The sequence below is a fragment of the Narcine bancroftii genome, chromosome 13, assembly GCF_036971445.1.
Source record: "Narcine bancroftii isolate sNarBan1 chromosome 13, sNarBan1.hap1, whole genome shotgun sequence".
In the NCBI taxonomy this organism is placed as follows: domain Eukaryota; kingdom Metazoa; phylum Chordata; class Chondrichthyes; order Torpediniformes; family Narcinidae; genus Narcine; species Narcine bancroftii.
This window is the reverse complement of record NC_091481.1, coordinates 25,240,408-25,255,775: the sequence shown is the minus strand read 5'-3', so window position 1 is coordinate 25,255,775 and position 15,368 is coordinate 25,240,408. Positions and strand designations below refer to the sequence as shown.

General features: G+C 42.0%; 1 protein-coding gene across 3 annotated transcripts in view; it reads right to left on the bottom strand.

The window, feature by feature from the left end:
• LOC138748174 (mucin-2-like) overlaps nt 1-13,024 on the bottom strand; it is a 96,703-nt gene extending 83,679 nt beyond the window's left edge. For all 3 annotated transcript variants that reach the window (XM_069907948.1, XM_069907950.1, XM_069907949.1), the window contains exons 1-3: nt 12,933-13,024; nt 6,881-6,934; nt 630-858 (exon numbers count right to left, since the gene is read on the bottom strand). In XM_069907948.1, the coding sequence (XP_069764049.1) occupies nt 630-858; nt 6,881-6,934; nt 12,933-12,981 (332 nt within the window). In that variant the 5' untranslated portion in view covers nt 12,982-13,024. The remainder of the gene's footprint in view (nt 1-629; nt 859-6,880; nt 6,935-12,932) is intronic.
• Nucleotides 13,025-15,368: the final 2,344 nt, after the last annotated feature.

The window sequence follows — 15,368 nt, the reverse complement described above, 5'->3', positions numbered from 1 at the left end:
GAAGGAGGTGATCGAATCAAATACAATTACTACTGTGTTGTTTCACAAAGTACAACTTTTTTAAAGGCTTTCAATGAGAAATTAATGATGTTTAAGAGGCATTTAGACAGACACATAAATGGGAAAGATAGAGAAGGGTACTGTCCTAATGAAGACGAATGTGATTGTCATTGGTTGGCAAAAAGATCCGCATGACATGGTTTTGTGCAGTGTCTCTCCCTGAGTTTTACCTACTCTTCTCACTGAATAAAGCCTTTTCAAGAGAATCAAAGCAATATATCCTCACATACAATGTCAAATGTTACAACCCCATTAATACTACAGTTGGATCTCTGAAGTATGATTAACTGAAGTTTGATGCAGTGAGGAAATAGGCCTTGCTTCCTTTCCTTTTTATCAAGAAGAAAATTTCTGTTTTCTAAAGCGTGTTTTCTCCTCGGTTGTCTCTCTGCAGTGCACACCATCATCAACTGAATTACTTCAATGAGAATATCTCCTCTGAAAAATAATTCCTGGATTCAGAGAGAAACCCTTTATTTCAGGTGTATCCAATCAGCATCCTCCTTCCAGTAATTGTGATGAGAAACCACAAAACAGAACAATTTAAAAACAGATGCAAATAAACTTACATTACACCCTGTACAGTGACTGTCCCATTCCCGATAACAACTTTGACACCTTCTATCTGGACGTATACGTGATCCAAATAACCATCTGACCGTCGGCGGATTTGGATGTTAAAATCTTCCGTTCCACCTTTACATTGGCGACTCAGAACATAGTTGCAGTTTGATGTAAAATGGTAAAATTTATTATCAAATGTCCTGAATGCTCCATTTCCCCAAGTGCTGCAAAACCCTGAGAAAAAGTTAAAACATCAAGAGATAATGGTACAGAGAAGCAGCCTTTCTTGTTCCGTCCAGTACCCCATCACTTGTTCACCATTCCAAATGTAGATATATATGTTGCTTCCTTGTTGAATGATCCAAGTCCTAGGAGAGCATGGTACTTGAGCACTACACTGGAGGAATGAGTTGTCCATTAGGGATTTTGTCCATTTTATTTCAGATAACAGGTGATATCTCTGACAAATCGCCCAAATGTCTTTGTTGTTTTTAGTGTGATGCCACCACCAGAGAAATCTTCCCCTCTCCTCTAAGTATTCCAAAGATACTGTTCCCTCTGCAACTCCTGTCTCACTCTTATAGTCTCCACTCCCTTTCCCATGACCCCTTTCTATTCTGTCTGTAAAAATACTGCAGGGGGCAACCACTGTACCTGTAGGAGGCAATTGGGGAGGCTGGCCCCAACTGGCTGGCTGTCAATCAACAACATGTATATAGACTCGAGCTGGCCCCTCCGGGATCTGTCGGACATGTGGAGCCAGCAAAGATATAAAGAGTTTGAAATGATTAAAGCCTATCATACAGTCTTCTCATGTTTTGTGTTTGCTTGCTGCACCTCAGTGCATCACAATTTAATCAGCTCAAAATTTTAAAGAACCATGAAAAAGTTCCTCACTATCGTGGGGCTGGATATTGACCCTCAACACCGAGATGCCCCAGCACACTGCGAGATCTGGAAGCAAGTGACTGAAGTGATCATTCAGACACAAGCTGAGGTCATCAACACTAACCAGAAGAGACTCGTGGTACTTTGCACCAAACTGGGTCCCTGCACTTTCCAGGCTATCTGAGGCTGGACAATGGCCGTCCTAAGGGCATGTGCTCTACACCCGGTACCTGCTCAATATCAGGGTACAGCAGTCAGGTGAGACAGCAGATGCTTACCTGGGGACACCGCGGGAGCTAGCACGCCCATGCATGATCAAAGCTGGGGTGACTGAAGGGGAGATGGAGCGACTCGTCCAAGATGCCTATGTGCGAGGGTTGCAGTCAAGGGCGAATCGACAGAGACTGTTGGAGGAGAATAATGCTTCCCTTACCAAAATCATGAAGGCAGTACGCTCCCTAGAAGCTGCAGCTCACCTTCGATGCTCGACTCCCTCAATCTCCAGACTGGTTGATGCCAACGACAGCAGTCACTAAGGGTCCTCATATAGAAGAGACAATCACCGCCGATGCAGTCCATCACTAAGAACTGCAGGTTCCGGTGTGGGTTGGACAGGTACTCCTGAAAGAGATGCCTGGCGAGGAGCTCACATTGCTCCTGATGTGGAAAGAAAGGCCACTTCACTAAAGTGTGCCTCTCCAGACCTACTGAGAGTGCTACGGCCCTCTATGACCAACTGGGAGCCCCTTAGACACCACCATCTGCGAGTGCCGGGCAGCACCATTACTCTGCCCGCCACTTCCACCTGCACTGTTGACATCACTTCTGGCCTGGCCGTCCACCCACACCGCCACAGTGTACTCAAGTGGGTGCCACCATCTTTCATTATCCGACTTCTGCCCGCACCGAAGACATCACGTTCACCTGCACCGATGACGTCACCTCTGGCCTCCCTTCCGGTCAGGTCGCCCAACCGCACCAATGCTACGTGCATCCCCTGGGCACTGCCATCATAGGCCAGCCGGCCCCTGACTGCCCCTACTCGCTTGACTTACCGACCGGACGACGTGGTCAACATGCGCATATGAAGAACCATGCACCCACCACACCCCAAACTCCAAAGGTCACCCGCTGGCCACTATTCACCACAACTGTCACGGAGCAACAACTCAGACCCCAAGTGGTCCTAACATCCACCACACTAATGGAGGACATTCTCCATGGACTTAGGCACTCGATGGACATCGCTGTCAACAGGAAGGTAGCAAAATGATTGTGGTAGTACTGAGAGCTTTGTGCACCCGAATGAGGTCTGTACACTGAAACTAAAGGTATACCCAGCGAACTTATCTATCACCTTTGTGGCACTCGAGTGCTGCTCAGTGGACTTAACAGTGGGTGGGGGGAACTTATCAAGGGTTCAGGCTCCTGGTCATGCCCAAGCTCAGTGCCCCCGTCATCCTGGGACTAGACTTCGTGCCACCTCCACAGCCTCACCCTTGTCTTCGGTGGTCCAGTCCCCCCATTCACCATCTAGAGCACGAAGCCCAGCAATAGTCCCTAGTCCATCTATGTAATCTCCACCCTACGGGTTCCCCCACCATCCTTTTTTAACTACCTGATGCTCTTAGCACATGCCAAGAGCATGTGCTACTGTGCGGCTGACAGGACCTTTATCAAGGCAGAGATAAGACGGCTTCTGATGGAAGGAGTTATGGAGCCCAGCACCAGCCCCCAGAGAGCCCAGGTCCTTGTAAAAGGGGGCAGCAAACCGAGGATGGTCATCAACTATAGCCAGACCAACAACTGGTACACCCAGCTGGATGCCTACCTTCTGCCACACATCACCAACATGGTCAACATGATAGCTCACGACAGGGTCTTCTCCAGGATTGACCTGAAGTCAGCCTACCACCAGCTCCCCATCCATGTCCGGGATAAATCTTGTATCACCTTTGAGGTAGATGGGTCCCTCGACCAGTTCCACCGAGTTCCTTTTGGGGTCATAAATGGGGTCTCCATGTTCCAGCAGGAGATGGACCACATGGTAGACCAGCACAATCTAAGAGCGATTTTCCTATACCTAGACAATATCACCATTTTCAGCCATGACCTGCAGGACCATGACACCATTCTGGAGAGAGGCACGGAAACTCACTTTCAACAGGGAGAAGTGTGTGTTTAGCACCACTTGCCTCACCATCGTGGAACATGGTCCCAACCCCGATTGCATGCACCCCTAATGGAATTGCCCCTCCCCCACATGCTCAAGGCCCTCCCCAAGTGCCTAGGGCTCTTCTCTTACTACTCCCAGTGGGTCCCCCACTTCTCGGACAAAGTCCGTCCACTGGCCCAAACCACCACCTTTCCACACCTGCCCCCCCCCCCCCCACCCCGAGGCGCAAGTGGCCTTCGCCCACATCAGACAGGACATCGCCAATGCCACGATGCATGTTATGGACAAGACCACCCCATTCCAGGTGGAGTGTGATACCTCTGATGTCACCTTTACTGCCACCCTCAACCAAGGGAGCAAACCTGTGGCCTTTTTCTCCAGGACCCTCCACGGTTCAGAGCCATCAAAAAGGAGGCCCAGATGATCAAGGAAGCAGTCCACCACTGGTGCCACATCCTTCTCATTGACCAGCGTGCAGTGACATTCATATTCAGCACCATCCACAGAGGAAAGATCACAAACGACAAGATCTTGCACTAGAGAGTTGAGCTAGCCACCTTCCATATAGGCCAGGGTCGTTCAATGACTCCCCTGATGCCCTGACCTGGACCTATGCCAGTGCGCAGTCTGTACAACTGCAGGTCTTGCACAACACCCTCTGCCACCCGGGTGTCATGTGCCTGTACCATTTCATTAAGTCCCGGAACCTCCCCTTCACCATCCAAGAATTCTGGACCATGACTGAGTCCTGCAGAGTCTGTGCAGAGTGAAAACAGCACTTCTTCCACCCACCACTCGGTTCTTCGAGCGACTCAGCATCGACTTCAAGGGACCACTGCCTTCCACAAATAAGAATGCCTATTTCCTCTTGGTCATAGACAAATACTCCTGTTTTCCCTTCACCGTCCCTTGCCCTGATACCTCCACCGCCTCCTTTATCAGGGCCCTGCCACAGATCTTCACAATGTTCAGATACCTGGCCTTCTTCATCCACATTGACTGGGGGTCCAGATTCATGAGTGAGGAGCTGCACCAGTACCAGAGCAAGGCATCATGGCTAGTCGCATGACTAGCTACAACCCCAGGGCAATGGGCAGGTGGAGCGCGAAAACGGGGTAATCTGGAAGGCAGGCCTCCTGGAATTGAGGTCAAAAGGTTGGCCATACGGTTGCTCTTGTGCACGGCTACTGATCAGACCCTTCATGAATGCCTTTTCTCCTTTCCTAGGAAATCAGCAATTGGCATCTCCCTGCCAATGTGGCTGACATCTCCAGGACCAGTACTCCTCCACAAGCATGTATGGACCCACAAGTTTGACCCCCTGGTTGAGCAGGTGCTCCTTCTCCATTCAAACCTGAACTACGACTACGTCAGGTACCCCAATGGACGCGAGGACACCATCTCGATGAGGAATCTGACACCAGCAGGGGCCTAACCTTCCCACCCCGGGCACCCCTGGCTCACACAGGATTCCCCAGGAGCCAACCCCCTCCCTCCACCTCTCTAGATGGTCCCACTTCTCGTGAAACTGCCCCACACCATCCTGTCAACACCACCGGCCACCCTGGACCCAGCCAACCCTCGGGCAGCCCTGTCCCTACTGACCATTGACCAGAAGCTGGCCCTGCAACTCTGTCACGATGCTGGGCAATGGCAATATCACGCAAGAGTATTGTACAGCATACTCTCTCGTTCTGATGTTAACTCAACCATGCTTGAACTGGAAGGTTTTTTTTACTATTTGATTTTTGGGTTTTTTTCCCATAAAGAGACATCAAAATTTTCCACATATAAAGTTTTATACATATATATATACATACAGACACACATTTTTTTCTTTCAAAACAAAACACATCATCTCCTTCCTTCCCAACCCCCTTCATAGAATAAAACCGTACACTGTCAGGGCTTACAGTTGGATTTTAAAAAAAGAAAATCTTTTTATAATATTTTTATAATAGTAACACCTTTTTATTGTTATAGTTTGGCTCCTATAAAGTCCATATATGGTTGGCATATTTTTATAAATACAGTACATCATATTCGTTCTTTAGATTATATGTAATTTTTTTTTCCATAGGTATACAACTGTTCATCTCTGTCTTCCATCGTGCTATCTGTAGAGGTGTGTCAGATTACCAAGTAATCGCTATACATTTCTTAGCCACAGCTAAAGCTATTTTAACAAATGAAATTTGGAATTTAGTTAGTTTATTATTTATTTCAATAAAATTGTCCAAAAGATAAAACTCCAGGTCACCCGTGAAGGCTACCCCCATTATCCTTGTTAGTATTCCAGTAATATCCTGCCAGAAACGTCTCACCTTCACACATATAGCATATACAAACATTCCTATTTCAATTCCACATCTCCAATACTTCTGATTTTGATTTATGTAGTGTGAGGTATAACTAGTGTAGAAAATCATATTATATTAATCCGTATCTTGCATTTATAATTGACGTCATGTTATCCAAACACCAATCAGACCAGCATCTTTCCATTATTGCAACTCCTAAATCTAACTCTCATCTCTCTCAATCTCTGTAAACCTGGTTTTACACTTTCATTTTGGAGAGCAAAGTAGATTTTAGAAGTGATCCCCAGCCAAATCATTCATTCCATCTCGCTAATTTCAGGTGGGGCTAAGTTTGGTCCCCAGCTTTCTCTTAGGAATGATCTTAACCGGACAAAGCAAAAGAATCTCTCATTAGCTACACCAGACTTATTTCTTAATTGTTCAAAGGACACAAGACATCCTTCCATACAGCAATCATCAACATATCTTATTCCTTTGTTCTTGAACTGGAAGTTGACGGCATTCTACTTCCAGCCGGCTTGTTGGATCGTAATAATGACTTGTTTGTATATCTGAAGTTTTTAAACCAAGGGACTGCCTGTACTTTCTCCTTACATGAGGCCTCGCAAAGTTACCTCACCATTGAACCTCACACTTGTCTGAATTAAACTCGATCTTCCATTCCTCTGCCCATATTTGCAACTAATCGAAATTCTGTGAATTTTTGTTAACCCTCTACAATCTTTGGATCAAAATGCAAAAGCTGGTTGTCCAGTGAGAGAAAACCATACTATTTCCCAACAATAACAAACATCTCTCTCATATATTTCTTTTAAAAATACACAGATTTTAAAAAGTTCATACATTTCTAAGATGACAAATATGTACTTACCTCTACCTCTGGCTTTTGATGTTTCCTCCAAAGAGGGAAGAGCTGATTCTAAATCTGGTTCAGAAATTAAAAACACATAAGACAAATTAAGAGACATGTATTTATATAGCACAGAAACAAGTTCTTTGGTCCATATCCATGTCAATCTTTTTGCCCTTTTACACCAATCCCATGCTCATTTGGGCTTTAGTGTCTTCCTAAATGCTTCTTAAACCTAGTCATTGTAGCAGATTCTCCCAGTATGTTCCAGATATCAACCATTCTATGTGAAGATCTCGCATCTTCTTTAAAATTCCTCCACTTCACACCTTTTTTTTGATACTTGACCACCCTGTCTAGGCCTCTCATAATTTTATATATTTCTGTCAGTTCAACCCTCATTTTTCTTTGCTCCAGGGAAAACAAGCTCAGTCTATTGTTACGAGGACCCCAAAACCAAGCAGCAATAGATGTTCACCAAGACAAATGGTTACTTAAACAAAAGTTGCTTTTAATGATCTTTAAACATGAAAACAGAATCACACTTTAACTTATCACTATTAATTTAACTAACCTAACTTAACCCCCTTCTAATTCTAAGCGGATGTGTTTGTAACGTGTGTGGTGTGTAAGTTTAGAAAAGTTCTTTGATTCACGGTCCAATCTCACTTCTCATTCCTCCAAGTTTACTGGTTGCAGGCAATTCTTATACTGTCCACAGAATTTAACATTTACAAAGTTCACCAGGCTTTGGAGCTTCAAAGATAAATGTTTACTGCTCAGGAAGGTTCTTGTCAGTTTTCAGAGAGAGATTTGTTGTTCCAGGACATCCACAACTGATGTACTTCCATCATCACCTTAGTGTCTTGCCGAAGAAACCTGCCCCCTTAGGGTTCTCCAGATGATAACCTCTTTCTTTCAGGTCACCACAGAGTTCCTTTTTGTTTCTCTTATTTCAAGTGAAACATTAGGCAGCTAGTCCTCTCCTCTTGCATGAACCACAAGAGCTTTGACCAGGCTGAACTCACAACCCACCTTCCAATTTGGATTTTTCCACAAGCTTTCCAGCTTGTCCTGTTCCAGACCGAGCTATTGCTGCTGACTGTAAAGCTGCAGAACTGAATTCCCTCTCTCTCTCTCTCACACACACACACACACACACACACACACACACACACACACACACACACACACACACACACACACACACAGAGAGAAAGCCTGTTTATTCTCTCTGCTTGCAAAACCACATGACCCTCTTAGAACAGCAAGTTCCCCTCCAGACAGCCTGCGACTCTGAGAGTTCTTTCATCTGTTGTCTTTTTGTAAACAACAATCCATTAGTGATGTCTCTTGGGCACTCTCCAAAGCTTTTGCAAAGGCTCTTGGCACTGACCTGTCTGTCTAGCATGAGCAGAGTTCCAGTATTTTAAATAAGATCTGTTTTAAAGTGTTTGTTTGTGACCTACACTAAAAAAAAACCTGCCCCAATTTATCTCCCAAAAACATATCTGTATATAATACAAACACAACATAATCTGTCACACTATCCAAATTCTTCCTACAATTGAAGTCTTCACTGCAATCAAGATCCTGGTACATATCCTCGGAACTCTCTCCAGCATAATCACATCTTTCTTGTATTGTGATAAATATCATGATTTATAGCTCACTGCAGAGCTCCAGCAGATGTTCCACATAGGTCACAGGACAACATAACCTTAGGATCAGCTAAAAACATTTTCAGGCAATAATTATGTTTTAGGAAAAAAAAGGAAAAAGAACCCTGTATTGCATGTGTAACTGAAAGCTAATATTATAGAAAGTTGTTCTGACGAAGGGACTGGACCTGTTTCTCTCTCCATGCCTGATCTGCTGAATGTTTCCAGCATTTCCTGGATTTTTCAGTTAATGCCTTTGCTTCAAACATTCTCTCTCCGCAGATACTGCCTGACCTGCTGAGTATTCTGGTAATTTTCAGTTTTATTTCAGAATATTTGCTTAGTTTGTATTTGGCTTTAAGAATATTAATTCAACTACAGGTACTGTTATTTAATTTTCCAGGAATTCCCTTCTTTCTTTTAGCTCTTCTCTCGCATAATTATTTTGAACAGAGCTATCTGAGGGAAAATAAATAAATATAAGGGCCCTCAAAATGAGTTGCGAAATCCCATTAGTCTAATTTTCATGTTTTATTTTTCTTTTTAGACTAGTGGTTCTCAACTTTTTTCTTTCCATTCACATACCACTTTAAGTATTCCCTATGCCATAGGTGCTCTGTGATTAGTAAGGGATTGCTTAAGGTGATATGTGAGTGGAAAGAAAAAGTTTGAAAACTACTGTTCTAATTGACTCGGTTTCATAATTCCAAAGGAAATGGGCCGACGACAATTTTTCTCAAAGCAAAATATTTCAATAACAATTGGGTTTAGAGCAGTGATTCTCAACCTTCCCTTCTCACTCACATCCCACCTTAAGCAATCCCTTACTAACCACAGAACTTGTATGGCATTGGGATTACTTAAAAATGGGAAGCATACATCTTTAAGATGAGCTGACTGCCGGATCCCCACTTTCTTACATTCAAACAATAGACTAGCTGATGTGAAATAAGAATAATCATGCTCTTGAAGAAAAATGGGATGTGAGTGGAAAGAAAAAGGTTGAAAACCGTGTAATGTGAGAATGTCCCACAGCCAAAAAGAAAATCCAAGGAAATTTCCATGCAACAGTGCAAATGTTCACAGAATTTTGTCAATGGTTAAATATACACTGCAATAATGATGAAAAGGTGCTAATAAACTCATTTTAAAACAGATTTTATTGTGTAATTTGATGAAAATAATTATTAGAAGCCAATTTATGAACTTTAGTAGTCTTATTTGGACACCTGTGGCCCTGTCAAACGGGAGGCATTTATGTCATTCAATAGTCATGGTGTGATTTTGTGCTTTAAAAAGAATGGATGTTCATGCTAAATTTTTGCCAACTTGCAAGGAAACTGATTATGGTGAAATATGAAGTCTGCAGATGCCATGGCTGCAGTAAAAATACAGAGAAGCTAGAGGAACTCAGCAGGTCTCGTGGCGTCAGTAGGAGTTCAAGATATATAACCGATGTTTCAGACCTGAGCCTTTCTTCAAGGTGTGAATAAAAGTCAGGCAGGTGCCTAAGTTCATAGAAAGGGAAAGGGGAGGAGGTAGGTGGAATTAGGTCATAAATTAGATCAGCCATGATCTTATTGAATGGCAGAGCAGGCTCGATGGGCCTCCTGTTCCTACTTCCTATGTTTCTATGAGTACAGACAAAAGGTGTTAATTGGATATGATGAACACAGGAGAAAGGAAAGGTGAAATTGACTGGGGGGTTGGAGGGGGGGTTTGAGGAAGCAAACAGAGCCAGAGCAAAGGAAACTGAGGAATATATGGGGGGAGGGGGGCTAATGGAAAGTGGAGAATTATGTTAATGCCATCTAATTGTAGATGGAATATGAGCTGTTGTTCCCCCAATTTGTGGGTGGTCTCAGTCTGGCAGTTCATGAGACCATGGAGAGATGTGTCAGAAAGAGAATGGGATTGGGAATTGAAATGGGTGGCCACTGAGATATGTCCAATATTGCGGTGGATAGAGCTGAAGTGCTCAATGAAGCGATCTCCCAGTCTGCATCCAGTCTCTCCAATGTGGTGGAAACCACAATGGGAGCACCGTATGCAGTAGGTAATCCCTGCAGATTCACTTGGAAAGACTGTCTCAGGCCCTGAATGGTGATGAGGGAGGAGGTGTGGGAGTGTGTGGCGTCTCCTGTGGTCACAGGAGTAGGTGCCAAGGGAGTGATTGGTGGGAAGAGAAGAGTAGACAAGGGAGTCATGGAAAGAGCGGTCCCTGCAGAAGGCAGAGAGGGGAGGAATAGGGAAGATGTGTCTGGTGGTGGAAACATGTAGTAGGTGGCAGAAATTGCAGAGGATGATATGTTGGATGCGGAGGCTAGAGAGCTGGTAAGTGGGGACAAGCAGAATCCTGTCCTTATTGTGCATGGAGGCAGAGGGGGCCAGGGCAGAGGTGTGGGTAATGGAGATGATGGTGGAACCACTGCTTCAGCTATTAGGCTTCAAGGGGATAGGCTGTGATGAAAGAGGCCATCAATTAGGCTCAACAGCATAGTTTCTGACTGGCATCCACTGAACACAAAGAGAGTTCTATCCTCAAGAAATTTAAGTGACTTATGCTCTCAAAACAAATTTACAAAGATAAAACATTCACGAAAAGGAAGCTTCAGTGAATGGTAAAAACTGCAGTCCTCAACATTTTTCTGATAATTAAATGTAGAATTACAGTTGAAATCTGTTTCTAGTTAAAACTCCATTCTAAAAATAAATGTAGCAAATGATTTCTAAATGACATTCCTTCAAGTGTGTTCAGTGAGGTGCTAAACTGGAAATGCAGCTTTTAGTGAAAGAAAGCTTACGATAAATCCACTTTTCAAACAGAAGAACCAATGCATACATCTTTAAGATGAGCTGACTGCCGGATCCCCACTTTCTTACATTCAAACAATAGACTAGCTGATGTGAAATAAGAATAATCATGCTCTTGAAGTTAACATTGAACAGTGTAGGCTAAGTTCAGCCTTTCAAGTCATTTGCCTTGGAGAACTTACAAATTTTCTTTATTAGAGATTGTCCAGGTTAAATTTTCACAACTTTATTGATTCTCTACTTAAGTAAGAACATGAGAGTGGTGGAGGAAATGAGGAGAAATGTGCATATGTGGAGGAAAGTTGGATTGTTTTCCAAGCGGATTGGAGGAGTCAAAATCCTTTCATATTTCAAGGTAACATATAAATATTTATACTTTTTACAGAAAATCAGCTAGTAGAAATATTCTGGGATTATTCTAGCGAAGAAGAAGCAAAGTTATAATGTACGTAAAAGGTATCCATGTAAAACATTCATGCTGCATTTTGTTAACTTTGAGAAATTAGATTATTTCCATTGTTTTTAACTTTTCTCTAATATAAAGTGACAAGGTTGTTTTTTAAACATTTTAAGAATTCAATATATACATATTGAATAAAAGAATACATAGAAAGAATGCATGTGGTGTGTGTGTGTGTGTGTGTGTGTGTGTGTAAAAACCCTCATCCCTCCTACCCTCCCCACTGCCATCCAGTAATCCTAAACTAATAAAAGGAAAATAAAAGAAACAAGGAGAATGTCAGTAACAATTATTAATTCAGTGCATATCATAATGGAGTTAAGGGTTACTAGCAGGACAGGTCCCCAATAGTTTCTTATACCTTCAAACCAACATGTTGTAAATATGGGCTCCATACTTTCAAGAAAAAATGGTATTTATTACATAGATAATAAGTTATTTTCTCAAGTGGAATACATTAATGTAATTCGGCATGCCACTTCTCCATCCTTAAATCCATATCTGATTTCCAAGTAATGGCTATGAATTTCCTAGAAATAGCTAAAGCCAATCATAAAAATTCAATTTGATACATAGGTAATCGGAATTTAACACTAACTACATTAATAATACCCAACAAAAGGAACATTGGATCCTGTGGGAGTTTGACTTTTAGTATTTTTTCTTGCACTTTTTTAATTTATTTTATACGGTTAATATAAATGTTTTCACTGTGATGCTGTAAAACAATGAATTTCTGCCCTAAATCTACTCCTTTAAATCTTGAGGTTACATCCCCAGTTCTCCTCTGACCTATCAGTAGAAACAACTTTTTTACCTCTATCTTATATATCCCTTACATAATTTTAATGTTTCTATATTACCCTCACTCATTCTTCCCTCACTTCCTATGGGAGTCAACTCTGGCCCCTTGTAGATTGTGGAGATAGGATTTGGCGAAGTTTGAAATCCTTTCCTAAAATCCTCAAATGTCTTACCCTCTGTCTATGCATTCTCATCATTTCAAATGATAGTGTTAAAGTATTTTATTTTAGAAATACTCTTCTATTTCCTATCACACGTTAAAGGCTAACAAAATCTAAAATGGCACATACAATGCTCAACCTGTTAAATAGCTCATTGTGTGAAATGCACTTACCTCTGAAGAAGAATAGAGCCCAGAGGACAACTAACACAAACTTTCCCATAATATTAGTTGGGGACTGGCATGAACACTGATCGAGGCATGAATTGATCTGACAAGTGGAGAGTATCTTTTTTACGTCAATTTATATACTTGTCTCCTTTGCCTTATTTGAATAAAATAAGGAAGTTAGAATCAGTTGCTTCTTGTGCATTTTCACTTCCACGGTAAATTTAACTGTTTGTGTTCCAACCTCTTGAAATGTACAAATATTTATTGCAAAGAAAATGCCTTGAAAAGCACTAATTGTATAAATTTAATCACCTTTTCACATGTCTACATAGAATTATTGAATCATTTTTGATCCAAGGTACATTCATCGTTCAATGCTGCTACTTACAAGTAGATTTCTGAACCCTGGCAATCTGCACTCATGGTCACATCCATTTGATCACTACTCAAGAAATAAATATCAGAGACAGGGGCAGAATGAAGACATTTAAAAAATCATTAGTTAGATGTATGCAATTGGAGGAAAAATTAACCAGTAACAACTAGACAGTAAATTCTACTTCCACTCAGAATAGATCAAATCCGTCTATTCGTTCCTTATTGCTAGACAAAGTGTCATGAGCTCCTTATCTAGATCACAGACAACACATAGAGTATCAATTCAGGAAAACAGAACAATTAGTAGTGGCAATTAAAGTTACAGTGATAGTAGTTATATTTCACTGTGGATCAGCAAGATGTCTGTTGGGACAACATACCCACTTACAGTTACAGGGATAACACACTTTTCTACCATTGGTATTAAATGGGCTCCAGTGACAAGAGTAGATGCAAAGATTTCATTAGGTCCACGATTTTCTTCCTACTCTTCCTTCCAGAAAGTCTAAACTTTCTAACAACGGTTAAAGTTCTGCTGCAAAATGGCATTTTATCTTTTTGGATGTATTCCAATCCAGAGGTGTACAATCCAGTGATTGTTGTGGGGTTAGAGGTGGTGAAGGTGAGCAAATATGAATTCCTGGCAGTCCCTATCTTGGGACAATGCGCATTTCCTGGATCCAACATACTAATGACATTGTGAGGAAAGCACATCAGCACCTTTACTTCCTCAGGAGTTTGCGGAGATTCTGAAACCTTGCCAAACTTCTACAGGTTTGTAGTGGAAAGTGTGCTGACCTGCTGTATCATTGCCTTGTATGAGGGCACCAATACCTCTGAGCAGAAAGCCCTGAAAAGTAAGTGGACACAGACTAGTACATCACAGGCAAAACATCCCACCATCAAGAACATCTACAGGAAATGCTGTCATCAGATAATAGCTGCAATCATCAAAGATCCACACTCCGTTCTCGTTGCTGCCAGGACTTGTTCAGGAAAAGCTGCTACTCCTCCACCACCATCAGACTCCTAAACAACAGATTCAATCAGAGACTCATTTAGGGAGGGTTGCATATTATTTATTACAGAATATTTTTTTTTCTGTATTTGCACAGTCAGTTTGTTTATATTTCTTTTTTTTTCAATTTCTCTCTTTGTATATGTATCATTCTCTTCAGTACAATTTGCACTAATGATAAGTAGAAATTCTGCCTGGTGTGCAGAAAAAATCTTAGGATATTCCTGTTGGGTACAGTGCCCTCCATAATGTTTGGGACAAACATTATTTGCCCCTGTGCTCCACAATTTTTAATTTGTAATCAAACAATTCACATGATAAGTTTGGGATATTTGGCTTCACAGGGGCTTGTGATTACTTAGGTGGTTCAGGTATAAATGAGCTAGGATTGCTTCTAAGCTTTTGATCATTTTTGGAGTCTGTAGTTGCCATTTCTAAACGCGAGGACCAGAGTTGTACAAGTGAAAGTCAAAGAAGCCATTATTAGCCTGTAAAACAAGAATAAAACCGTAAGAGTTTAAATCCTTAGGATTACCAAAATCAATAGTCTGGAACATCATTATGAAGAAAAAGTGTACTGATGAGCTCAGTAATCTCAAAGGGACTGGTTGCCAAGGAAGACTGCCACATCTGATGACAGAAGAATTCTCATAATGAAGAAAAATCCCCAAATGCTTGTCAGAAACATTCTTCAGGAAAAAGGGCACTTACATAGTGGGAAGTGTTTAAAGCAGAACTGAGGCCATGTCTGGGCTTATTTTGGGAAGAGGACTAATGACCACAGCCCAGTCTGAGTCTAGGGTTGATGTGATCAGTTACATGGTTTTGTGTGTGTATTGGGGAAATGAGGAGAAAATTTCAAGCGAAACTAAGGCAGGAAGGGAAGAGAATAAATTTAGATTTATCTGGACGTGGATGGAGATGGTATACTGTATGTTGATAAATAGTTGGGTAAGGAGAAGAGTGAACCATGCAGTGTTCCCTTTAATTTTTAGTAGTCAATGTGTGCAAAAATCTTGTGTTGTGCAAATGTTTTTCCTGTG